Raw genomic sequence first — 25,842 nt, forward strand, 5'->3', positions numbered from 1 at the left:
TTAAACCACACTACTCTATGATTCCAATAGACCATTGGACTGATGCCACCGTTAACACAACCAGTCTTTTCGCACGCGACAAGACATCTTCGCGCCGTCATGCATTTCCGCGATGGAATCACCAAATGCCGGAAAATGTTTAAATGGTCAGTCAACACGTGCCGCCATACCCAGACTGAAGAGGCCCTCCAAACCATCAAGTCGCGGCGCTCTCAGGCCACAGCTGCCGTGACTGCCTTCTCCTGTGTCTCCTCAGACCGCTCCGGCTTGCGAGCGTAGACCAGATGCCTGGAACATGTTTAGTTAGCGCGGGACACTCCAACGGACGCGAGGACGTGCAACTCACAGCGTCAGGTACGACTGGAGCCTCGGGTCCTTGAGGGCCTTGCGCATCTCGCCCATGAACGCGAGGATCTCGGGATCCCCCCACCGCATCACCTCCTTGAGCAGGAACGTCCCGAACCCTTCCAGCGACTCGTCGAGGAACTGGAGGTGGCAGGCGCCGATCTCCTTGAGGACGGGATCTCTTGGCCAGCGCCCGATGGGCGCGGACCACTTCTTCTCCACGATGTCGACGAACCCGGCCGACGCGAGGTTTCTGGCGATGCCGTGGTCCCGGGCCTGGGTCCCGGTCTTGCCGAGCCTCCCCATGGCCTCGAGCATCACCTTGGCCCATCTCTTGTAGATGTGGCCGTCGCCCAGCTCGCCCAGGGTCTGGGAGCGGCCCTCGATGTCGACCTCCCTCAGCTCGATGTAGCCGCCCGGCTTGAGGTGGGTGAAGGCCCGCCCGTACAGCCTCGGCCAGTCCGCAACGCTGCCCTCGAGGTGCTTGACGTGCACGAAGTCAAAGTGCTCGGCCGGCCACGTCCAGGGCTTCTCGATGTCGTCAATGTGAAACTTGCAGTTGGGTGGGACCCATCCGGGCTGGATGGGCGAGATGTCGACCCCCGTGACCTCCGCGGAAGGGAATCCATCAGCAAAGTCGCTGCGTGCCTCGTGGTCAGCCTCTCAAGTTTGTCCACGCCCCCGACCCGCCTCGCCGCCAGGGCTTGATTGGCCGGAGATGTTTGACTCACATGGCCCAAATCCCCGTGCCAGTACCAACATCGAGTACTTCCTGTACAACGTGTGAGATGTGATGCTCCGTCGAGGGGCAATCCTGTCGAGTTTATACCGACCTTGGGACTGTCACCAATGGGTGCCAGAAACAGCTTGTCGCCCAGAAGCAAGGTCTCCCAGTAGTGGCTTCGGGCCGGACCGGATGTCAGCTTCTCTGGGTTTGGCCGCGAGGGGGTTCAACCGGTGTACGCACGCCAGGTCCAGGCCTTGGTTCTGCCTCTCGTCATTCGGGCCCCAGTAGTCGGTCTTCTGGGTATAAGTGCGACCATGGATCCGCCGATACTCGGTGATGCTTTCACTCAACGAGACGCTCGAGGACGTGTGGATGCTGCCGCCAGTGTCTTTAGTCCTTGTTCGTTCTCGTTCGCCGGGCCAGAGAGGCCTCTTACCTTGCGAGATCCGCCTCCGTTGCGTTGTCATCTTCGACTATGGGATCCTTCCGGTATACGCGTCAGCATGCCATCCCTAGACTCCTTACATAGAAGTTGGGAGGTGGGACGTACCGCGGTGATGGTTTCCTGGCCGTTGGCCGGGAGAGGGTTGGGCGATACTGCCGCCTCTTTGGTTGCAACCATGTCGATCGGAATTCAGCCAGATGGCGTCGGCCCCTGAGTGATGTCGGACTGATTTGGATTCCGATGGGAAGAACCTCTCAGTGATCGAGGAGTCAAATAAAGAGGCCAGACGCGGATCCCCCCCCTCTTTTGAATTCCTTTTTGTTGTTGGCCCAACGTCTCGGCATTCCACCGCAAGTCGTGTCCCGCACGCCGGACTCGGGCCGCCAAGGGTCGAAGCTAGACCCTGGCTTTGCAGCCAGACAAGTGAAAACAGCTGCTTCTCCAAAATGTACGAGGCATATTCTAGGCTCGTTCCGGAAGGCCTTGGAGTCGGGCGGCGTCGAACAGCCCAGCCGACGGCACCACAATCGTTCGCTAGTGGATACAACGGCAACCAAAAGCCCGAGGGAGCAGAACTGGACGCATTCAATTTGTCTTCATCCTCCCACTGGTGGAGCTCGGCTTCACGCGCCACCTCCGTCTCATAAAAAGTCTTCCATGTGTTTATCTAGAGAGGCTGCAACTGGGGAGGTGAAGAAGTGACTGTTCCCCCATCGTTTCCCAGGCCAATCAGCGGGAGATAACCTATCGAAGTCGGAAACAATGAGTTCAAGGAGGTTGCGATTGCTGTTCAATGGTAGCGTCTTCGTCCTGCAGCTGTGTGGCTGTCTCCCCGTCCCGGTGATATAGTGCAGGGTAACTAACATCGCTGGATTTAGCAGGGATCGTTGCACATATGGTGAGAACGGGCAGGTGGGAGGAGGCTTCCTCTGTTCGCCAAGGGCAGGAACTAGCGGGAAACCATCGTGGGTGTGTCGGTTTCCGAGGCTTTGCAACTCGGGAAGAACAAAAAGAGGATTTGGGTGCGTATATGACTTCTATTGTATCCGCCCACGACATACTACAAGTACATTTCCCGTGCGGAAGAGAAGCGAGCTTCTCTCATCATTCATCGCCTCTAGATCGTCAACCCTCCCCCCTATTACTGGCTCTCCCTTGCCCACCTCTCTCTCTCTCTCGTTCTCTCTCGCATGTTACCTCACCCCCTTCACAGAACAAGCCTGCCGGGTTCCTCCTCCAAGATCAACTTGACCCTCTCCAGGAACACCTTGGCGCGCTTCTCGTCGCCCTGGGGCACCGTCACGCTGAATAGGTTGGTTCCAGACGAAATGCTGGGGGTTTGGCGAGCGGCAGCGGCCTTTGGCGCGGCGGCCTTCTTGGCGGGCGCGGCGAGGAGGTCGATGATGTCGGAAGACGACCGCCTGGCAGGGCGGGCCGCCAGGAGAGAGGGCTCGGGGAGAGCGGAGACCTGGGGCAGGTAGTAGCCCCGGGAGCCGCGGGGCGAGAGCTTGTCGAGGCCGAGGACCTGGTTGAAGAGCTCGTCGGCGGTGGGCTTGCGGACCGAGGGCGGCAGGTCGTCGTTGGCGACCTCGGCGGCGCGGGCGACGAAGGTGGAGATGGGCATGAAGACGCCGAGGGTCGACTGGATGCGCTTCTGGGCCTCGAGGACCTTGGACAGGGAGACGGGGAGGGCGACCTGGGAGTCCACGGGGGCGGGGGCCTCGGCGACCTTCTTCTCGGCGGCCTTCTGAGGTGCGGCCTCCTTCTTGGGCGCGATCTTGATGTTGCTGAGGTCGAGCTTGGACATCTTGACGGCGCGGTCCATGATCTTGCTCGGGGTCTCGGCGTTGATGGTGCCCAGGTAGGCAAGGACGTCGCCCTTGAGTAGGCGGCCGTTGGGGCCTGTGGGCTCGATCCTGCTGACGGCGTCCTTGTCGAGGCCGTGGGCGTTGACGAGAGACTGGACCGAGGGGAGGAGGGGGTATCTCTGCTCGCGGGCCTTGCCGCCCGATGTCTTGGGGGCGCGGCTCTCGCCCTGGGGTGCCTCGCGGCGTTCGGCGGTGTCGCTCTTGGGGGCTTCATTGTCGGCGGCAGGCTTGGAGGCCGAGGCGGAAGCCCGCTCATCGGCGGGGACCTCGAGGGAGGAGAGGTCATCGCCGGGCTCGGCGATAACGGCGATGCGGGTGCCGACCTGGACGCCCTTGGCGCCGTCGGAGGTGGTGATCTTGAACATGACGCCATCGTCCTGGGCCTCGACGTCCATTGTGGCCTTATCGGTCTCGATCTCGAGGAGCACGTCGCCGGCAGAGAAGGCCTCGCCCTCCTTGACCTTCCAGCTGGCGATGTTGCCCTCCGTCATGGTCGGAGAGAGGGCGGGCATGGAGAAGTTCTGCGCGGCGAGGCATCGTGCTGAGGTCCGGAAGCCTGTAGTTGCCGTCGATGTGGTCAGCCGCCATGTTTCTTTTCATTCCTATTCCTCTTCATCTTCTTCTTTTTCTTGTGCCGCATAACCACGGACAGCAGGGAGGGAACGGCGAGCTTCATTTCTTTTGCGGAAGCCTACACGTTCGTTCGGGGTAGTATCTACGGACCTCGAGCTGTGGACTCTGCGGGTATTCTCCGGCCAACAACTCTCGCAGAGAGGCGGGCCGCCGTCGCAAGGGAAGCCATCTCTTTTTGTTTTTTTCTCTTTCTTTTCGTTTCTTGTTTCGCGGAACCGTCGACCCGGAGAGGGAGGAAGAGAGAGTATCAAACCTCAATTGACTTGTTCGTCGGGAGGGTGAGGCGAGGAGGGCGAGGTCGGATTCCGTGGTACCCTGTCGAAAAGGTTCGGAGGAAAAAGGGAGCGTAGAGGTAGAGGTGGGTTGAGGTTTCGGGCGTGGTCGGCGGAGGATCGAATTGGCCTTGCTCGCGCCCGGGAATCTTTTTCGCGGGACCCAGCAGGGGGGGGGGGGGGCAAAATTGTCGAGCTTTGGGGTGAGCTCCTGGTACAATACGCCTTGTTGGGGGGGACCGGACCGTTGGCGCGTGCTGGCAGGGTGGCAGGTACATTCTGTGTTGGACAGTGGCTTATCGCCGACTATTCGCTGCTGCACGGATCAAAAAAAGACACCGATTTTGTTGGCTCATCGGCCCCGCTCTTTTTAGTGTGATAGGTAGGCTCATTGGCTTTTTGTGATAGCCCCTAAGATCGAAAGGCGCTCCTCGGTCGGTACGTACCTGCTTTGCGCGGTTTTAAGGTCTGGCGCTATATCGTTGCGCCGCGCTCCGAGTGAAAATCCCTGCTGTAGATTGGACGTCGCATCTCGGGCGGTGGAGACCCGCTCCCCGACCCCCGGCGGCGGCGGCGCTGGTCGGGGGGTTGCTGTCGGTGGCTCCACTGAAACTTTTTGGATAGCTTCCTTCAACTGCCCAAAGTTGCTGCTCTTTCTTCGCGTGGTCTGACGTGCGTGACTTTCGCTGGCCAATTGAACCACAAACAGCACAGCGCACCTCGTTTTTTTCTTCTCTTTTCACTTTTCTATTCTTGCACTTCGTATTCCGTTCTTCGCGCATTGCGGTCAACCACATCCCTGAGGTCTTCGGTCTGCGATACCCACACAGCCATGGCCTCCTTCTCGAGAGGTCTCGGCCTCCGCCTGTCCCTCCTGGCCTCAAGAGGCCCCCTTCTCGCGACACCGCAGCCCCTCGAACCCTTTTCCCAACGCCTCTTCAGCTCCCTCGGCCCCTTGCGGCACGCCGCGAAACCTCCCTCGAAGCCCTCCGCATCTTCGCGCATAGCGAAGAGCTTATCTCGCAATGCAGCCGCCACGAAACCCCCGACCGCGAAGCCGACCGCCCCCGGCCCGACGACACCCCGTGCCCCCTCCTCGCCCGCTACACCTTCTAGCGGCTCCGGCTATGCCTTGATCAAGCAGCTCGCGCAGCGCAGCCAGCCGACGGTGCTCTACGAGGCCGTCTCGCACTTTTGGATGAAGCTCTCGGCGTGGTCTGCCATGCTCATGTTCTACTCCTACGCCGGCATCAACTACTACACCATGCTCCTCAACCCGCCCGAGGACATTGCCGCCTGGGTCCCGCACGCCTTCGCCGTCATCTGCGTCGCCATGGCCGGCTTCGGCTCCTACTTCTTCTACAACACCCACAACATTATCCGCCTCGTCCGCGCCGTGCCCACCGCCCTCCTCACGCCCTCCACTCGCGGCGTGCCCTTCGGCGCTGCGCTGAACCCCAAGACGACGCCGGTCCATCTTGAGATCACCTGCAAGCGTATGCTCCCGGGCCGCGCCAAGGTGCTCGTCGTCCCGCCCGAGCAGGTCTCGATGCCCGGGCGCATCGTCGTCGCGCAGGCGGCGGCGACGGCGACGCGGACGCCGTACCTGTCGCCAGCGCAGGAGCGCGCCGCATCGCGGCAGAAGAAGGCCCAGGCGCAGGCCGAGTGGGAGTATGACAAGAACCACCTCATGACGGTGCCCTTCCGCCACGCGGGCAAGGGCTTCAAGGCCGCGTGGTACGGCGTCCGGCGGGCCATCACCAAGGAAGGGTTCATGAAGATGGAGGCCGGCGGCCACAAGCTCAAGCTGGATGTCGCATCCGGGTGGGCGCTGGACGACGGGCGTGCGATTGACCGGCTGGTCAAGATTGGGACCTGATGTTCCCTTTGGGCACGATGGCGGTTGTGGCAACAGGGCTCAGCGCCCGTGTTTTGAGCGTAAATGTAATATTACTGTACCATGATCATAGACGTCAATCTGACAAAACTTCATGTACCACAAAATCAACCAAAAAAAAAAAACCACCCTATTACCAAAATACCAAAACGTTAGAACGAGACGTCCACGCCGGAGGAAGCTTATACTTGCCCACAGGGGGTACAAATGCATAGTGCTAGATCGAGTTCGCGACACCGTGAGGACCAATGATACTTGGTTAAAGGGACAAACCCGATGGTCTTTTCTAGTTTAAACAAGCCATGAAATGCTTCTATTGAATCCGGGTATACTCGTATCGATTGGCGTAACTACTTGTGAGCACAGCCTAGGCCGGCACCTTGCGCAGTCTCGCAAGCGGAAGCACAGTCAGCAAGATGCTGGGTCAAGGTCACAAAAGATATCGAGTATCCTGTGCTCATGAGAAAAGTGGGAAGGCAGAGAATGCCCTCCAGACCAGGCCAACCACTGCGGCCGCGATCACTCGTCATAACGGAGTGAAGCCAGCTCAGCCGGCCCAACAAAAGACTTACGCGTCAGAAAGCGCAGCATCCAAACCTGCGAGAGGTCTCGCCCCTATCCCGGAAACAGCTCACGACACGCCCACGGCACCGAGACTCTACAACCGTAGGGGCGCAGGACCCAATCGACAGCGAACCCCGCTCCCTTTCCATAGACAGCATCGAGCTACATATGCAAAGCCCGTCACCGGCGGCATCGTCGATCCTCCGCAATCCATCAGCGCCCTGGTGAGCCTGGGCCTGGTTGACTGTCGTCAGAGCCATGTACAAACAGTCACCCCTCTTCGCTCGCGCTCGCAATTCGAGTCCCACGCCAAGGCTACAGAGGTAACGAAGAAAGCACAACTAGAGCGAATGGCTTCCTTGGCCAGCGAGGCGTACCCATCCACCCACGCATCGTGGAAAAGGGGGACTTGTATTCTGGGACAGACCGCTCCCTGGTGAGTAGCATACCCTGTATAGCCGTAACAGGATGAGCAGCTTCGTTCCATGATACGGATACGGCCCTCGACAGTCACGACATTGGGAGCCAAAGGAGCCAGCTGGCGACTCACGGGAGGCGCAGATCGACATGATGCCCCTCATCGGCTGCTTTCGATCGGCTCTCTGCGTGCCCCTCTCCCCTTTGGTCGTCGGTCACACTAGTAGACCGACAATGCTATGTTTAGCAGCCTACGGCGACGTCTCGCCTTGTCCTTGTCTGCCTACAATGGCGTGCGTCGAAGGGGGCGAGAAGGGTGGAAGTACACTTGACATCTTGCGCGCGGAGTCGACTCCGACCCAGCCTCACCAGAAGCAGTGGAGGGGACACCCATACAGCGAGAAGTACTATCCTTGATATCCCGTGGGTCCTAAAGACATGAATTGTGGGAAGGGGAGGCTGAGAAGGAAAGACAATAACAGACCAGTCCATTCAATACGTGGACGAAGCAGTGGCTGGCGATCTCGGACGCAAGTTGCTCCAGCGGGTGCAAATCGAGCCAGCACCGAACGGATCGATGATGAACTACAGGCGACAGTGTCGGTTAGTGCGGATGCCTAGGTGGGTAGGCTGTGTTGTCGTTGTCAATGTCGTTGGTGGTTGGAGTACGAGCAGGGAAGCCAGAGGCAGAGAGGGAAAAATTGAATGTCCCAAAAAAAAAGAAAAAAGAAGTTGGCTAAGTGAGTTGGCCGCCGCGCGCAGAAGTCCCACTTGGTAGGCGGAATACTAACACAGGTGGTCGTTCCCTGGATTGGGGGGGGGGGGGAACAGAGGGGGGAAACCGGTAGCTGGGGATCTACTCAGTATATGGCGGTCAGTCAGCCTCAGAGTTTACGGAGCGCGGGGGCCAGGCGGCGAGGCTATCCCTGCCTGCCAGAAGGCCACGTTGGAATCCTTTAACGGCTGATCAACAAACATTTTCCAAATCCAGGGGGCGCAAGGACGGAGGGAAGGCAAACGGCGGGGAGGGAGGAGGTTGGTCAATCTGAAGAAATGCACGATTCCTAGTCTCTGGCGCAGCGTTGATTCAGAAAGTGGCGTTCATCCCGTCGTCTCAGACGCAGGATCGCGTCGATCTCCTCGCTTTTGAGACGAGTGGGAGGGCGAGGGGCAAAGAGATCCAGGGCGGGGTCCCCGACTCTTCAGGTGAGGCCATTCCCAATTTTTTTTTAAAAAAATTTGGAGCAGGCGCAAGAACTTGGTTTGAGGATGGACAGAGAGCGAGTGAGAAGCAAAGACGGGGAAACAGACTGCCCCGAGCGGCGCTTGCTGAGCGGTGTGACGGTGAAGAGTGAAGCGGCGGCCCCTCTCCCCAGGCGCGCGGAATTGGGTCTTGGTGATGAATCCTTGGGCAAAACCTGGACGGACGATGGAAGAGAAACGTCGTTCAGGAGGAGTCTTGTTCCACCCCGCATCGTCGGTCAACCCTGGTCGTTGGACGAGTTCCCATCTTCAAAACGATGCCGTCATCATCGCTCGGTCGACTCTCGTCCCATGGTCAGGGTTGTTGACCGACGACGAGCTTTGCCCGATGGAAGTGCCCCGCCGAAATCGAAGTGGGATCGGTAGGTATCGCAGGGCGGGTCCCTTGTTGCCTGCCCAATGCACACCACTGCTCGGTGCTGTGCTCAGAACGGTCGCGGAAGTCCCTCGATCGCATTCTCCACCCTCCGAGATAGCGGTCCCGGGCGCTGGCACCAAAGGTGGTTCTTTGATGCAGAGTGACGGAAAGATATGAGAGAGAGAGAGAGAGAGAGAGAGAGAGAGAGAGAGAGAGAGAGAGAGAGAGAGAGAGAGAGAGAGAGAGAAACTAAGTGGAAGAAGAATATGGAGAGATCACACGAGGTTAGTCCAGTCCAATCCATTGTATTCCCACATTGTTCCTCCGTAGGGGAGTGTAGTATACGTATCGTGCAGGTTCGGGTTGCACCACAGTCGGCCGAGGTCAGGCCAAGTCATATACACCAACACAGAGATGCGATTTGCATTTGCGGTGTGGGATATTGCGCGCGCGAGAATGCATGTACGATGAGCGAGGCTTCGTTCGTTCCCCTCCCAAGGACGCCCAGTGCAGTCAGCCAGTCAGTCAGTCGTGCGATTGAGCGTGTATAATGTGTCAAACATGAGACCATGGTGGGCGAAGCCTCTCGAAGGGCCCCCATTACGGCATGAAGCCGCCGTCATTAAGTGTCGGATCACCAGCTCATGATGGTTCTGATGGGCCAACTAGGTTTTGTTGACGTGCGAAAGCGGAGATTGGCGAATCCTGTACTTGTAGCGCAAGGCAGGGTCCAGGGCCCGGCAACAGTTCTAAAAGTATGTGATGCAGAGTCAAGCAGTGTGTAGGGGGCGGCCATCCGATCATTGGCGGCAGCTTTTGGCGCAGCGAACTTACTTGATTGGATGATGAGCAACTTGGACCGGTGGCATCGCGAGCATTGGATTTGGTAAGCCTTCGGTATCGGCAGTGGCAGAGATGGCATCCTCTCCTCCTCCAAGGCAACAGAGTGAACTGCCCAGGCAAAGGAAAGGCTAAGCAGGGTATACTCGGTGATGTCTAACGAGAAACGTCTTCGTAGATGAGCTTCCTTTAGGGTAAAGGAGAAGATAGGAGATGTGCCGTATCCGCAAGACCAAAGAGAGAAGGGGAGAGAGAGAAAGCCCAGTGAGTGCCTTCAGGCTTCGAAATGGACGGAATATGCCAGAGAAACTGACACCGAAGACGCTTCAACGCGTCTGTTTGTAGCGTAGACAGCAAGCAATGGTGTCCTCGAGTAGTGAAGTGTAGGTATTGTGTGGCAGACACAACAACCGACAAATTGGGTGGTGCGGGAATGGCGTTTAGGTCGCCGCAGCCCACGGCCATCGTCAATCCCCCACGAGATCGAGGGGAAGCTCCAGGGTCCAGATGCCCCTCCCTTTTTTTTTTTTTTTTTTTTTGCGGGTTGTGGCTCGTCGTGATTAACAGCAGCGAGACACATCAGCCCGGTCCACGGTTGAAGGGGCTAGGACGACTTAGGAATGGCGTCACTCGCTCGCGGGTGGAACGAGGCCCGTCAACCCTGACCCAGAACCAGTGGTTGCATCTGCGATGTCCACCCTTTACAGTCTTACCTGCATGGAAGGGAAGGATAAAAAGAGAAGAAACAAAAAGGGTGCAAGCCTGCAGGAAGAGAGGGGGAGGGGGGAAAGACGCATTTTGCGACGGAGCGGTGAGTGTTCACAGGGCGTATCACCCAGCCAAACCCTTCCCCCTGTCGAGCCAATGTCGAGATGTCCAACATTTGAGCATTCCTCGCATCCCAGAGCGGCTGCGTCCTCGAATCATGTGCCCCCTGTTTGCCAAAGTTCCAGCTCTCGGCGGATTCGGTAGACGGCATTTCTTGATGATCTTCAGGGTTCAAGCAGCCTTGTCTTCTTCCCTGGAATTCGCAATTCAAAACCTTGTTGCGCGAGTAGTGCCACTGTCCAGATTTGCCATCTTTTGTCGGAGCGGAACATGAGCATGGACATGGGGAGTGCGGTGTGCCGTATGGGTTCGTAGGTTCGTATGTCTGTAGACTGTAGCCCAGACGAAGCTCTTTCGGATGCTGTATCTTCTTTGCGCCGGCCAACGACCAACAACCACCGACAACAGTCCATGGTCATGCATGCGTCATCCTCCATCCAGTCCAGTTCCATTCTTTTTGGCGCGCTTCTGTCGAGCATCAGCCTCGACGCAGAGAAAAAGCCGTGGCTCCCGCAGCGGCCATTAGCAAGTAGCGAGGTGGCAGAGATGCAGTAGTGCTGGCGGGCGTCAACGGTGTATAGTATGTTGTAGTAGTGCGTTACCGCCCAAGTTCGTTCCAGCGGCGGCGTGTTGGTTCGTGGGTGGTATGCTAAGCTCAGTGACATGACATGTCGTTGGGATTCCCATGAAAGTCGACACGTCAAAGTTGCAAGTTGCGAAATTCGGTCACTCATGAGCAGCCCCCCCCTCTCCTTCGTCGTCCTCATCCGGCGAGATCGACGCATGTTCGGCAGTCACCGCCCAACGATGAGCCTTGACGACAACGACTCAAGGTCAAACGTGGATCGCACAGCTGACCGATCTCTCTTGGATGGCGAGTCAGCGGTTCCCGGTCTCCAGACATCCAGCCTTGCATGTCCGGCATATCATTGGTGTGCGCGCCGTTCTATGCACTGAGCCATTGAGAGCCACATGCGCGCAGCAGCGCCGCTCCCTCTTGGTAGGCCTTGGCGCCGGGATTGGTTCAAGGCCTCGGGGAATTCGGTCGTCGACCGTCAGCTCCCATTGTTGTCGGTTTGGTCCAATAGCACAACATCCATCCCTCTTGTTCCTTTGCACCCGGGCGGCGTTCGCCATCGAGGTCTGGCCCTCCCGAATGTGAGAATGCAGAGAAATGCCTGACGGTCAAATGATTACTGCGCCTGCAGGTCAGGTTGCGACCTGGAAGACCGGATGCGCAGGCGGCCTGGTTCGGGTCTGGCCCATGTTTCACTGATATGAGCAACCATGGGGTTGGCGGACGTCGAATGAGGAAACGGCATCTGCCAACCCGCACACCCTCCATCAAGTCTTTAGGCCCAAGACGACTGTACACCGCCTCCTAGCGACCTCCAACAAGAGCCATCCCTGAGACGAGCATCAAGTGCCTGATGATCGCTTCTCTCGTGCCTGGGTCAATGCAGAGTCGTCCGCGACACCAGAGAATACGTGCCTGACTCGCAATTCGACGATTTCGGCCCTTCCGACCAAATGTCAAGAGACAGAACCGCCAGGCGAGCCGTCGCTCGTGCGTGGTGATGGGGAAAGGGGACAGCCGTGAACCAACCCGCCATGAGAGTGTCGCGGCGCGGCGCGGCGCGCCCACAGAACGTATGACTTGACTGTTCGGGCTCTCGCCGGCGCCGATGCTAACCTATCCAAGCGACTGTCGTGACGGAAAATTTTGACCCGGAACAGAGGTCAGCATTACAACCACCACGCGAGACATAGAGTCGCAATCAAATTCGTCGGTGCCGCTTGTGTCGATTGCCTCGCGTTTGAATCTGCATCTGGACGACCACTCCGGCCACCCTTAGAGAAGCGGTGAGGAGCACCGGCGACATGTAGGCGTAAGGTCGGTGCTGTTGCAAGAATGTGAGAGGTTCGTCGACGCTTGGTGGGATGTAGCATCCAAAGTCTTTAGAAGAGGGGCAGCGCAACATCGACACCGGGTATAGGACAGAGCGACGGGACAGTGGAAGTCGGTGATGAATGAGTAGTCGTCGCCAGTCCACCCGTTCACTTCATTGTGTGTGCATGTTTGGCCGGATACATTAGTCTTGGTGGTGTGGCGTACCCGGGCAGCAGCGACCGAACTTAGCATGTAGCGTCTACTTCGGAGGACAGGTAGACGCACGCACTCGCATTGCCGCTACCACCCGCACGAGATGGCCGGCCATCCACTCCGCCGGCTGACCGATACCGTTACGATAGTCCCGGCTTAGAGGTCTCAAACTGACGCCGTGTCGAATTCGATTCGTTAAGGCTGTCGCGGTTCCGAACATGCAGCTATTCGCAAAGTGAGGCGGCCCCTTGACGATGGGGCCTCTCGAGAGTCCACAATGATGAAAGCCGAGCGGTTGTGGTTATGTAACGGCGCGCCAGCACCCTGGCCCCTGGAGACCAACAACGATGAACCGCGACGGAGGGGAATAATGCACGATGATGATGGTGATGATGACAGATGAGGAGGAATGGGACAACGAGGTGAAGCGTGACCAAGGGGCGGAGAGAGAATGCCCCCGATGTATGGCGGCCAGGAGATGATGATCAGGCCTTGGGGTATATACCTACCTACCCCTGTACGTAGTAGTTGGTGCCGGTAGTGCGTGGAGTGTTGGAGCACGACCATAATCTACGCGCGCCTGCCACCATAAAAAAACTGCATCATAGGAAAAAGAAAGAAACAAAAGGTGCTGTTTTCCCACGGGGACGGCGGCATGGTTGATGCGCAGCTGCGCAGCATATTGGAGGAGCGGAGTAGTAGAGGAGGGGGGGGGGGGGGCTCATGATGCATGGTGGTGAGCATGATCAAAGGTGTGGCACCGAATGGGAATAGGCGTTTGTAGCAGTGGGGGGTGATCCCGGGTGGATGAGATGCCTTCCACAAATTTCTCTCTTTCCTTCAAGATGGCAGACAGCCGCAGCCAGCGAGCCGAAAGAGAAAGAAAGCTCAACGCGCGTAGAAGAGTGTGGGGGTGAAGAAGCCTATGAGTGAGGGTCTGCAGGGATGATAGCGAAGGGTCGAAGGCAGGATGACATGCTATCGGCAGCGACAAGAGGTTCTGGGGTTCTGGTGTCGTTGAGGTCCCAATCAGGAGGCATCGCGGGCCTCGAGCTGGTGGGGATTATGACATAATTGTTGGCCATTGCACTCCCTGGGATGCAGCTTGCCCCCCCTCCCTGGCCGGAGGAACTCCGTCCTGATGGGAAATCGCCCTTGATACTCTCTGTTCGCTGTTCCTCTATGTGTGATGTGTCGACTCGTCGCATGCATGTAGCAAAAAAGGTGGGAGGAAACAAGGAGATGGAGAACGAGGAATGGGATGGGAACGACCAACCATATTTCCCAATTTGTCGTCGCTACATGGAAAACGGAGTGAGTGGGGTTATGGCTTCTCAAGCCGGCGCCGCAATAGGACTCGCGCCTGGGCTGAGATGGGAGATGGGAAGCGGAAAACAGCTGGAGGACGACGACACGATTTGAGAGCTTCTGCAACGGGGGCGTGAGGGGGAATGGGAGGGACGATCTCTGGAGTCCGTCGTGGCGCTCGGAGAAGGATAGGCAAGACTATCAAACATGGGATTGACAGTGTGATGGATTAGTGTTCTAAGACATACACCGATACAAGCGGGCATGGAGAGGTAAAGGGCGATCTCAGGGAGGAATGTAAGAGGTACGTGTAGGCGCACTTGTCATGTCGTCGGAGCCATTCGTGGAAGTAGCAGCGCAGAGTATGGCTTTGGCCTCTAGGTCGGGTCCGAATGCATGCCGGATTTGGGCATCGCGGAGGAAGATCAGTCGTAGCGTGATGGCTGGACGGTTTAGTTGTTTCTCAGATGTTGCTATTTTAGACCGGTAGAGTTTGAGGCGCAACCAAACTGTCTTATCTGAGATAGATTGGCATGAGGAACGTTTCTCAGCCTCGTCCATCTTTTCTTCCCCAGACTTTCCCATCGGCTGGTCCTAGATGTGTAGATGGGTACCGTGGTGGAAAGCATCCAATCTAACACTGGGAAACCAAGAAACAGGTAGATGGAAGACATGGCGGATTATGATTATGAGGAAAAGAACGGGCAATATAGCGTCCAAGCCGCCTCAGCGTCTCAACGGCCGGTAGTGTAGGCTATCTCCATACTACTTACACATCCGTCGCCGTCTGTCTCTGTTTCGACCGGGGCCGCCCAGCCGATGTTTGGCTGAAGGCTTCCAGCAGCCTGCTTGCACGAGAAGAGAGCTGACGAGACTCGTATACTTGATGCTGAATAACAAGCGGCGGCTGTCGCGAAGAGAAAGGAGGCCATGGATGCACGATGATTGAGGGGCCACCTTTGCCTCTCTCCCCGTTGCGGCGGCGGCGGCGGCGGCATAGGCCGTATCAATCGTCGTCAGCGATAGCAGCCGTTAAATATGAGTTTTATGGAGATGGGTTATTGAAGAAGCCCCAGCGCCAGAACCAAGAGAATTGGCAGACGCGAACAGGGTCCAACGCTCCTTTCTCCAAAGTGCTGGCTGACAATTCCATGGCTTCCCTGCTTTGCCTGCGCAAAGCTCGTCTGGCGACGCTAAAACTGACGAGCGCTGCGCACGGACATGGCAACGAATCCCAGCCAGTGAGATGTCTTTGCGCATGAGAGTGAGATGCAGCTTTTGCTCGCTGCTAGGCGCCACCTTGTCAATCGGTGCGCGTACGGGTACCTATCAGCGAAACCAGCGAAGCGAAGCGGTGGGGAGGGGACCTCATGAGGGTCCTTCGGTGGGGTGGCTTGCAGGGTGCGATATTGCCCGGGATCCCTTAGCGCAAGACATGGGATGACCGTGCCGGGGCCTTTTAGTGCTGTAGGTACCTATACAGATGCTGCCGGGGTGGAGGGGCCCTCGAGTGGACCGACAGGCGAAACAGGCGATCAAAAGACGAGATTGGCCTTCTCCGCCACGATCCAGCGTCGTCGTGACAATCCATGCGCGTTATTGGACGTGCTGAGCCGCTGCAATCTTACCATACTTTGCTTTTACCGTCGCGACTGTGCACTATTGGAGCGGCCTCGAGTCTCAATATCAATGCTGGGAGAGCAATGCGTAACACCGCACTGGTGTATCCGTACAGTCAGTCTACCGGCGTATCGCGACCGGCGAGAGACAAAGACTGCTAGGACAAGTGATGCCGCACCGAGGCGCGTCTCCAATCCTCGCTCTGTGTGTGCATGTTGTCGCACCCAGAAGAGGGACATCAACGATACCATATCTGGTATTGAAATGGCATCATGCTGCGGCAGATCGCATTGTCGACGTGGAGCTCGGCAATCAGAAGGAGAAGAAAAAAAAACCATTTCGTAATCAGGTTAATCACGACGGGCAACGGCATTGCGGTTATGTCCTACGCATAACGAGTCGATGATGCTCGCCGGAATGCGTTATCAACGGCCCTGGGTCTTGCTAGGCCTTTCCTGGCAGATGGCTGCAGTCTTCAGACAACCCCGCGGAGAATAGAGCCGAATGGGTAGGGCAAGAACTGGCCTCCTGTCAAAGATCTTGACCGTCCAACGGGAAATCGTCAACAAAAAACAACGGCTTTCCCTGGTGTAAACAAAAAGGAAGACGAAAACACCATGGCAATTGGCGGTTGGACTGGCTCTCTGGCAGCCCGAGATCCTTGATGCTAGTTCGCATGAATAAGATGAGGTGGAATTGCGCACCAGCCGGACCCGAGGCCGATCGAGTCGGGGTAGCGAATTAGCCTTTGCTCGACGTCGAAAGCGCTCCGTTGCGCTGGGCTGCCTACGGCGTACGCTTGCTTACAGTCACACTTACTTTCCCAATGCGCTGGATCCGGACGGAAACGCGATGATGTGATTGTCTCGTGTGCTAGGAATGCGACAGGTAGGGAAATCCGAGTGGTCTGTGGGTTAACCTGTGTTGGCAATGCTGAATTCTCTCTGACGAATTTCATAGAGACTGAGTGACAGATGTATGTATGCGTCTTGACGAACAGCCAGCAACTGTTTTCCTTCTTCTTCTTCTTCTTCTTCTTTCTCTCTCTCTCTCTCTCACTCTTGCGCGCCCTGGCTCTGGCTACCTCGTTGTCTTCGGTGCGTTGCGGCCGGGTGCAGTCCGCCGCTTGTCATACGTTTGGGGCCAAGCGCGCAAGCCCCGTCTGTAAGCCAGGATGACTGGCCGCCCGACCCTCCTCGCACCCTCCTCCACAAGGAGCTCCGAAATCTCGGCGACAAACGGGCTACATCTCGAGGGGGAAGAGCAAGCTTTGTACAGAGTACAGGCACCGCACCTCCTTCAACCTCTCCCACCTTCCGCCCATCAGCCGCCGTCAGTCTCAGTGACCACCCAGTGAGTTGTGACCAACACACTTGCAGCGCAAACAACCGTGTGGCTTCGCTGTTGTTCCATTCCTCCTGATGGCGCTCTGTGTCATCTGACTACCCTTTGCCGCACGCCCGCTCGTCGTCGCCTGGGTCAACCAACGATGGCGAGACAAGCAACGGCCGAGGTGGCGGAGGGGAGGGGTTGGAAGCGCGACACGATGGCTGTTTTGACTGTTTTGATATGCTGCCACGGAGAATTAGACACATCAGATATGGGACTGTTGGGAGATGATGAGCCGGCCGTGCGGCCAAGGGTTCGACGGATTGGACGCTCCAACGTAGCCATCTTTCTGGAGTCAGGACGGAGAGGTGCGGGTATTTGCCATGCCAATAACCATGACCGGATACGGGACACACGTGCATGTCATCTTAGGGTGCCGTATGTCGCAAGTCGCCGTGGCAGACATGGCCCATGTAGCGTACCTACATGTGTGAAATAGGGGAGCTTGAGGGAAACGGGGCTATCGGGGGGAGGGGGGGTCGGCCGTGGAGATGGCGGCATTCGTGACCGAGTCGAGTCGAGACGACCGGGAACGTCGAGTCGTAACCATGGTCGACTCCCGACTCCTTGAAAAGCTGCAGTACGGATCGAGGGAAGTATTGGGGAAGGGAAAAAAAAAGCGATTGACCAGGGAAGAAGACCGGGGCCAGAAATCAAACGAAATCAGCCGTAAGATGCACCCTGTCGCCGCATGCTGCGGCTTGCGATGCACGTCTTAAAACCGAAGGTGCAAGTCAAACAAGACGTGCAGTAGCAAGAGGCACAAGAGGCAGCAGGGAAACGATTGTGATGAAGACTGCCAAATAGAGAGAGGCAAACAGAAACACACAGAGTCTGCAGGTGCAGGTGCAAGTGCAAGTGCAGGAGCAGGAAGGGAAGCACCTCACATGCAGACTGGAGTTGTGGCTAATGGGACGAATCACGATGATGGACAGGAGGCAGGAAAAAATGGTAGGAGCAAGCATCGTGAGTCCTTCCCCTTCTTTCCTGCCTCTCTCTCTCTCTCTCTCTCTCTCTCTCTCTTCTTGGATAGGAGGTCCAAAAGAGGCAGGGAACAAAATACCCTCGTCGACTGAGGAAGGGGAGGGGAGGGGAATCAAGGCAGTTGCAGTCGAAATGGAAAGGCCCATCTCGCATATTCCTCAGATGGCCTGCCGTTCGTTGTGTTGTATCCGTATGGTCCTGGTCCTCACTGCCAGAAGTACCCGATACTTTGCGCCGCTAACCCACTGCTCTGATTTGATTGAGCGACCCGCCGCCAACCGACAGGGATAAACCTCCAGATGCTAATCGCTCTGCTTCTCTCTATGAGCGAACGAGCTTCCTCCTCTCACCACTCTTATTCTCTTCGCTTCTTCTCCTGTCACCTACCATCGCCGACATGACAACCGACGGTCGTCCCCTCTCTCGTCTGGCCTGCCTGTCTCTCGTCTCGCTGCCGCCGCTGGTGAACCCTTCTTGACGCTTCTTGTGGAAGGGTGCAGGGTCGACTAGACGGATCCATGGATGCCAGGGTGTACAAGAGCAGCTGGGATAATGCTAGTCTAGGGGGTCAGGGTTGTGCTTCACTGCTTCTTCTCGAATATCATCCACCCTAGAGTGGGCGACCGGCCTGTCGATATCCAAGTCCAGGGTGTCCGTCCAGGTGCAGGGTCACCCGTCAGGGAAGGCTGGCTACTGGTCTCTCTGTTCGTTGCATCTGGTGGATTTGATGGCGTGGGTATAGGTGGGTTGATTGACTGAGGTGTGGGTGCGGGTGTGGGTGTGGGTGTGGCATAGGTACGTACTACGTAGGTATTCCACGGACAGACTCAGAGACAGAGGAGAGGGGAGGGGAGGTTGAGCGAGAAGGAGGTGTGCGGAGTGAGGGTTGGAGGTACGGGACCACCACTGGGGCACCGCCAGCAACCGCCAGCACGAGCACCACCACCACCAGCCAGTCGGACAGGACAGGCAAGGCAGGTTGGCGACCATTTGTTATTATTAAACCCGGACCCCGTCCGACCACCCCCCCTTCCATCTAAGAAAGACCCTTCTCGGTTTCCCTCACACTCCTTTTTCTCTGTGTCGTGCAGAGTTGTCGTGAGGAGTTTGGAAATAGCTTCCTCGACCTCGAATCACCCCCTTCCGAGTCCTCCCTCCGCCGTCCTTTCCTCTTCTCCCGACCGTTCCTTTTCGATCCCGTCTCTTTCGCCCGCCTGAGGAGCGTTGCGAAACAAAACAAGAGAAAGAGAACCGCCGCCATCGCCGAGCCATCTCTTATCTAGGCCTCTACCCACGCCAAAAGGTGAGTGCTGTCCGTTCGGCCGCGCCGTTGTTTGTCTTCACGAGAACCACGACACGAAAAAACTCGTTTCCACGCTTTATCATCACCGCCTTTTGCTTTTTGCTCAGCTTGTTGCCTCGCTCTTGTGACTCCTCACCATCCTGTCTGCTTATCACCTCGCCTCGTTCTTGAGGGACTAGGGGAATTCCTATCTCGCACCTCACCACAGCATTTGTTATCTCGCCGTCGACCGTCACATCTTCCTATGCCCTGTGTTTGTCTGTACTGTCACTCCTCATCAACCTCGGCCGCCCCGTCTTTTCTCAAGTTGCCAACACACCTTCACATTCTCCTCGATGTCGCCGGCGGCTTGTACTACCCCCCCTCAAATTCCTGTCTTGTGAGACAAGAAGGCGCCTGCAGCATCTGCAACGGGATACATCACTCGTGGCCCCTCTCACGAGTCTCCTCACTCATCCCGGCTGTGCTGCCTGGCGAAGTGTCGTGACGGCAATTATCCCCCTTTTGCAAGACCTCTTCCCTCAGACTTTCTGACTCTCATCTGCTTCCAACACGTTCGGCCACGCATCAACTACATACTAATCCTAGTTGTACAGGCTGCGGTACAACCGGTCACGACTGCACCCCGTCGTCCGACCTACCTGCGAAATCTGGTACTAGAGTCGAGAGGAACCGCCTTGGACCATATTAAACGTCCAAACTCGTCCTTCTCCCCCCCTTCCCAACCCTCAGATACCCTATACCCTGTACTTTGCCTGCCCTCGATGCGTCCTTGATCATGGATTCGGAAGACGGGGAGTTGTTCGTAAAGGTACGTCCATTCTGTTGATACCTCTCTTTTGCCATCCCTCTCTGGTTGTGCTAACATGAGCTCTGCAGCAACTGGCCAGCTTCGTGCGCACGCACGAAAAGGCTCTCGCCAACGCTTTGCAATTCCGAAGACAGGCAGCATCTCGCCATGGCTCCTCTCAGAGCGTTAGCTCCATCCCCACGCCCCAGTCCCCCGTGGTCCCCGAACGGCCTTCGACTTCGGCCTCGACCTCAAACGGCCTCGCATCCGCCCTGTCTCTCGGCTCTCTGAGCTTTACCACCCACAACGTTAAGTCGGCAAAGCTGGCCTTGACGCCACACCATCTGTTTTACCTACTGTCTCGATTCGAAGAACTCGCCATTCCTGTTGGCCCGATGAAGATCCGTCTCGAGAACCTACACGACAGCTCTACCTCGGCCAACTACGTTTCCTTTTTGAGCAACACCCAACGATCCCGAAGCCGAGGCTCTGATGTTGGGTCCATACACTCCGTGTCTAGCGTCCGGAGCGTCATGTCAGGCATGTCTGCTCTCTGGACAAGCTTCGGCATCGGTGCCAGCATTTCAGCTGCGCGAACGGAGCGACAAAAAGCCGCAATACAGGCCGACCTGAAATATCTCTACTCGGCGTTCACCAAGATACCCTGCCTGAAACTTGCGCCCGACTGGCGCGCTCGATTAATCCGCGGCTACGAAGAGTTCCCGTTCGATTCCGCTGTCCCGTTGTATGTCTTCAAGAACGTGCAAGCCCTTGAAGTGAACAGCATCGACTTCAGACAATTTTTTGGCTGGGATCGCTTGGCCGAGCAGCTGAGATCGCTGACGCTTAAGCGCGCCGGCGTTGAGGACCCCGCCGACATCCTTATTGACATCGTGCTCGACGACATGGACAAAAGGCGTAGAAGAACTTCGAAGCAGCAATCTTCGCCAACTACACCCTGGCCCGCCAGCTCTAGCCCTCGCAGGAGTCCCGTTATCCCGCACGCTGATCTTCACAAGTCGACCTCGGTGCCGGGTTCTCCAGATCCTCGAAACTCAATCGGCGACTTGGGTATCGGTTCTTTGTTGAACACACATGACCACGCCGTTGACGAGACAGCTGGTGAAGGCAGGCGGCCATCCCTGGCTAGAGCCGAAACGTTCGAAGCCATGTCGCCGCCCAAGGGAACAAGACCGCGCAGCAACTCGCCAACTCGTCCCGCCAGCTCTCGCAATCCCTCGCACATGAGAGGGGGACACAAGGTTCGCCGCTCTGGTTCGGGTAGCTCGCACTCGAGCCTATCGGACTCATGGCACCACAGTCGTGCCGGGAGCTCCTCGAACCTATTGAACATGGGGGCTTTGCCAGCGTCGAAATGGCGATTCTTGAAGCACCTCAGTTTGGCCGACAACTCTATGACCTCGATTCCCGCTACGAGCTTGGTGCCCCTTGCAAACACACTTCACTCCCTGGACTTGTCGTCAAACCTGTTTACTCAGATTCCCGACAGTCTGGCCACCCTTACCGCACTTCGCGCACTCAACCTCTCGCATTGTATGATTGACGGGCTCCACTCTCTGACGCGCAACCCCCTCCCGGCCATCTCGGCTCTCAACCTCCGAGCAAACCGGTTGCAATCAATTGCCGGCATCGAGAAGTTGTATCCCCTTGAGCGGCTGGACCTCCGAGACAATCGCTTGTCAGACCCCTTGGAGCTTGCTAGATTGACTGGCATTCCTGACATCCGGGAGATCTGGGTTGAGGGTAACCCCTTCACCCGCACTCACAAGGACTACCGCATTACCATATTCAACCTCTTCCGCAAAACTCCGGGCTACACTGAGGACATTGTCATTGACAATAGTGGCCCCACCTACTCGGAGAGGAGATACCTGGTGGAACGTACACCGATCCCTGCCGCCGTGCCGGTCGTCAAACCCACTCCCGCTAACATCCCAGCTGTTGATGTCAGCAAGCCAGCCATCATCTACGACATCCCGAAGGAGCCCTCTGTTCTGCGCAAGGAACGGCCGATACCCAAGGCTGTCACCAGCGAGGTCAACACCAGTTCTACCCGCCGCCGAAAGACACCAAAGAGGCGAATCGTGGATCTCTCGACCACAGATGCATCTGCGACTGTGACACCCGGTCTCATTTCGGCCCCCCACGGTGACGTCAAGGCTCACGCAGTAGATGCCACGGCTACTGCAGCTGGTTCAGAAATGCATTACCGCATCTCCCAGGCCCCCGAAATCCCTACTCTGCCCTCGGTGATGCTCTCTGAGAGTCGGAAACCCAACTCCCAACCCGAGGTGCCCCGCATCGACACCAGCGTGGTTCCCGAGCTTCTGCCCATCTATACAACCCGTGAGACCCCGCCAGACTCTCAGGACTGGGACGTCAGCGGGGAGATGTACCGCCGGAAGATCGAAGCGCTGCGGGACAAGGTTGGAAATGGATACCTCAGTGTGCTCAGTGAGGAGGGCTGGGATCCCTCCCGCCCGCCAACATACTCGGTGCCAGATTTCAGCCCAGCCTCGACTGTTCGGCCTAGTCCTACAACCCCTCGGACTACTTCACATCACCCTCCGGCTATCCACAGTGGCCGCACCCTTGGCTAAAAAAGATAAAGAAAAAAAAGGAGTCCGCCTTTACACATGATACCCTTCATGATACCCCACCCCCCTCTCGAGGTTCGATTCTATCGTTGGGCTGCCTTTTCGAATTCTGCTTCTGCTGCATTGCATTCTGCATTGCCACGAGCATGGACATTCAATTCACGTCCACACCATTGTGTTATTGGTCATTTGTTTTCAGCATGGCAGGGCATAGCGTACGAGGCGTTCCGGTTTTTGGTGGTTATCTGGATTTCAGTTGCCACATCTTGCTTTGTACGGATTGCACCGCCCGAGGTGGTAGAAAGCCACAGTAGATCTTGTCGCTTCCTGTCCGTTTTGGTTTCTTGGCGCGACCTCGACGAGGTCTCTCTTGGGCATCACAGGGATGGGAGGGGTAAAAAAGCGAGTGACATTGGGGGTGCATGCTTCGTCTTCTTCTCTTCTCAAGACATGTCTTTTGTTCTGGGGGTCTTTTTTTTTTCCACATGTTGCGGATCAGGGCCTGGCGTTGGTGGAAACATATCTCGAGTGCCCTTTACCGTCTTTGTATCATGGGGCACGAAAACTTTCCCGCATGAGTTTGCGTTGTGTGGTTTTTTGTTGTTTTTGGTACTTTAGATGAACACTTGTCTGAGGGACAAGCTGGTGGTCGGCTTCTAATACATGATGAAATTCATAGTTGACTGAACTTTCTCTATTCACTGTGTACTCACTATGAAGTTTATACGAAGTCCTCTTTTCGTTCGAACTCTGTCCGGTTTAACTGACCGGCTCGAGGCCATTTCTGTGCCGAAATCCAGATCTTGCAGATGGGCTGATGGGTTGGCCTAAGGGTCCCGGGATGAAATTGACCAGCTGACCACTGGCCTCAGACTGCTTTTGATGGTGATGGGCTTTTGACAAGCTATCCCATGTATATACATCAACAGAAACTGCAGACAACTAATGTGGTTCGCGCCTTGCTCGCCGTACGGTTTCCATGCTTGAGTGGGCTGGCTACTGGCTGTACTGTAATGAGCCACTGTTCCCTACTCGGAGGACAGGGCTCCTCCATGCATAGCTTCAAGCCTCACGGTCCTTAGACCTCTTTACTGTTATACCCTTTTCCCTTCCCGTGTTTATTGGAAGACAACCGAGCTTTGGGAGACAAATGTGTAGCGAGTCGATAGGGACGGGCGGTGTCGCAGGCGGGTTAATTCCTCTTGGCCCGATTCCCTTCGGATGAAATGATATCACGCATTTTCTTTGTTCTGTCCATTGGTTCTCATATCGAGACCGTGTTCTGGGAAGGGTTTCTTTGATGTACTCGACTACAGGCTTTGCTAGCATGTAAGAAATATGTCAACCGTGCTCATTCTTGCGTGTTTCTCATCTTCTATACTCTGTAGGAGACGGTCAAACGCCCTCGCCAGTGTGAGGTATCTGAGCAGTCAATCTTTGCGTTGCAATCCAGCGCAGTAGGTACATATGAATTGGATACGCTCCTAGAGAAATTGTGCGCTTTGCATCATTGGAAGAACCCTAAACCTCAAAGCAAGCGAGACGGATGGGAAATGGAAAAATGAAGTCAAGGATCGATGATATAGTTAGAATTCCTTCCACATGTACGAACGCTGATGGAGAAGTTCTCCATCACAATGTTGACAGGCTGTACCAACTCGACTAACCGAGCAGTGACTATGGTCCAAAAGGCGCGCTTGTAAGTGAAGTGTAGGAAGGCAAGTAAGCCTTTGGGTGACGACGCAACAACGTCAACACATATCTTATCTGCTCTCCTCTTTGCGCGGAACACTACTACAAAAATAAGCCACACACACACATTGTTTAATTCTGGTGTTCGGGTTTTCAAAAAGCTCGGCCAATATCCGAAGACATGGGCCTACGAAAATCCCAGGAGGCTCTTACCAGTCTTAGGTGTAACGATGCAAGGATTTTACTGTGAGATTCGAACTCACAACCCGCGGCCTGGGGCGTTCAGAAACAGACTCACGAATGATTGCCTAGTAATCCCATTGAGACTCGGGCCTTGGTGACAATATCATCTGTCTTTGGGGGCTATATACTGTCGAACAGCGAAGGTCGGGATGTTGGAAAAGTGGAATAGAGATCAGGCAGTAAGAGGAAGGAGGCCCAGGACGGCGGCACGGCAGATATCCTACATTCTCACATACATATATATACATATACATACATGTATTGACCGGCTGGTCATGAGAAAATCGCGATATGCATTCGGCCATCAACAACAACCGAGCCAAGACAAACAATTGAATTTGGCAAGCTCAACAGGGGATCAACATGAGACCTGGCCGAAAATGCGGCTCGCTCAGGGTCTCGTCACAAAGTGGGGGGGGGGGGGGGGGGGGGAAGCCCAAAAACGTCATCTCGAAGCAAAGATTGGTCGGGTGTCTCTCTGAGGGTGGACTTCAAAAGTACACGGGGAGGCAACTGAAACTGAAGAGTAGACACAATCGGTCGAAGGTTAACGAGGGTACCAACCCTGGACCTGTTGAACCGACTGGGTAGATTTACCAGGGGCCACCAAAGCTGCTGGTTAACAGGAGAATATTCTCCGTGCTGTGTCAACGGCGGGGAGGGCAGCACTCTCCGCCCACAAACGCTTGGCCGGCGAAGAGATCAAGGGCTTGAAGGTGTTGTCTGGGAAAGAACGGGAAAAGATGTGCAAAGATCGTGTAGTACAGTCGTACTGCGTCAACATCGCCCGTGGTTAGAATGATGGCAGCACAGTTACCGGGGTGAAACCTTGGAGTGAAAATGGCTTCGCGGGCCACGATCCCTAGAACGCACCAGGCTAGGTTTCTGACCGCAAATTGCCCAGCTAGTCGGGACCCTGAATGACAGTTTGGCAGACAGGGTGGCCATGTGGTGGTGGATTAGCGGTGTCCGATTGAGGAGGGGCGGCAAGGTCGCGACTTGGCCGCCTTGAGAAAGGGTACGGAATTGTGGAGACACTTACGGGGTTTGGACGTGATGACATCAATATCGGTCGCAAGCAAGTCTGGATGGCTGAAGGTGTTCGGGGAAGCAGACTTTCATCCGTGCTGGCATGCGACGGAGCTCTGATGGGGCCGTTTATAAGAAGGGCGTGAACATTAGTCTTGTGCTGATGCGACGAGTCTCAGCCGTGGCGCAACCCAAGCAAAGTCCGACGACAACAGTAATACGTCTTGCTCTGCCGTGATGTCCAACAAGTCTCCCGATCAAGCCTGGTCGATAGAAAATGACCCGCTTGTTGCATCCAGACCTGT

The 25,842-nt window shown here is 56.3% G+C and overlaps 6 protein-coding genes across 6 annotated transcripts; 3 read left to right on the forward strand and 3 right to left on the reverse strand.

Moving 5' to 3' along the window:
* Nucleotides 1-212: 212 nt before the first annotated feature.
* Nucleotides 213-1,694, reverse strand: CH63R_02716 (UMTA protein; the record flags this gene model as incomplete). The annotated part of the gene is made up of 6 exons (XM_018297691.1): nt 213-288; nt 347-1,005; nt 1,077-1,185; nt 1,313-1,447; nt 1,509-1,555; nt 1,623-1,694. The coding sequence occupies 6 exons, from the start codon at nt 1,692-1,694 to the stop codon at nt 213-215; spliced, it is 1,098 nt and encodes a 365-aa protein (XP_018162507.1).
* Nucleotides 1,695-2,724: 1,030 nt separating this feature from the next.
* On the reverse strand, nt 2,725-3,897 carry CH63R_02717 (Biotin-requiring enzyme; the record flags this gene model as incomplete). The annotated part of the gene is made up of 1 exon (XM_018297692.1): nt 2,725-3,897. One exon carries the CDS (start codon nt 3,895-3,897, stop codon nt 2,725-2,727), a length of 1,173 nt encoding a protein of 390 aa, XP_018162508.1.
* Nucleotides 3,898-5,122: 1,225 nt separating this feature from the next.
* CH63R_02718 (uncharacterized protein) lies at nt 5,123-6,169 on the forward strand (the record flags this gene model as incomplete). Its single annotated transcript, XM_018297693.1, has 1 exon — nt 5,123-6,169. One exon carries the CDS (start codon nt 5,123-5,125, stop codon nt 6,167-6,169), a length of 1,047 nt encoding a protein of 348 aa, XP_018162509.1.
* A 434-nt stretch (nt 6,170-6,603) lies between these two features.
* Nucleotides 6,604-7,585, forward strand: CH63R_02719 (uncharacterized protein; the record flags this gene model as incomplete). The annotated part of the gene is made up of 2 exons (XM_018297694.1): nt 6,604-7,074; nt 7,262-7,585. 2 exons carry the CDS (start codon nt 6,604-6,606, stop codon nt 7,583-7,585), a joined length of 795 nt encoding a protein of 264 aa, XP_018162510.1.
* Nucleotides 7,586-13,885: 6,300 nt separating this feature from the next.
* CH63R_02720 (uncharacterized protein) lies at nt 13,886-14,801 on the reverse strand (the record flags this gene model as incomplete). Its single annotated transcript, XM_018297695.1, has 3 exons — nt 13,886-14,067; nt 14,178-14,463; nt 14,643-14,801. 3 exons carry the CDS (start codon nt 14,799-14,801, stop codon nt 13,886-13,888), a joined length of 627 nt encoding a protein of 208 aa, XP_018162511.1.
* A 5,142-nt stretch (nt 14,802-19,943) lies between these two features.
* Nucleotides 19,944-22,576, forward strand: CH63R_02721 (Leucine rich repeat domain-containing protein; the record flags this gene model as incomplete). Its single annotated transcript, XM_018297696.1, has 2 exons — nt 19,944-19,976; nt 20,045-22,576. The coding sequence occupies 2 exons, from the start codon at nt 19,944-19,946 to the stop codon at nt 22,574-22,576; spliced, it is 2,565 nt and encodes an 854-aa protein (XP_018162512.1).
* Between the last annotated feature and the right edge of the window lie 3,266 nt (nt 22,577-25,842).

Source organism: Colletotrichum higginsianum, chromosome 2 (assembly GCF_001672515.1).
Source record: "Colletotrichum higginsianum IMI 349063 chromosome 2, whole genome shotgun sequence".
In the NCBI taxonomy this organism is placed as follows: Eukaryota; Fungi; Ascomycota; class Sordariomycetes; order Glomerellales; family Glomerellaceae; genus Colletotrichum; species Colletotrichum higginsianum.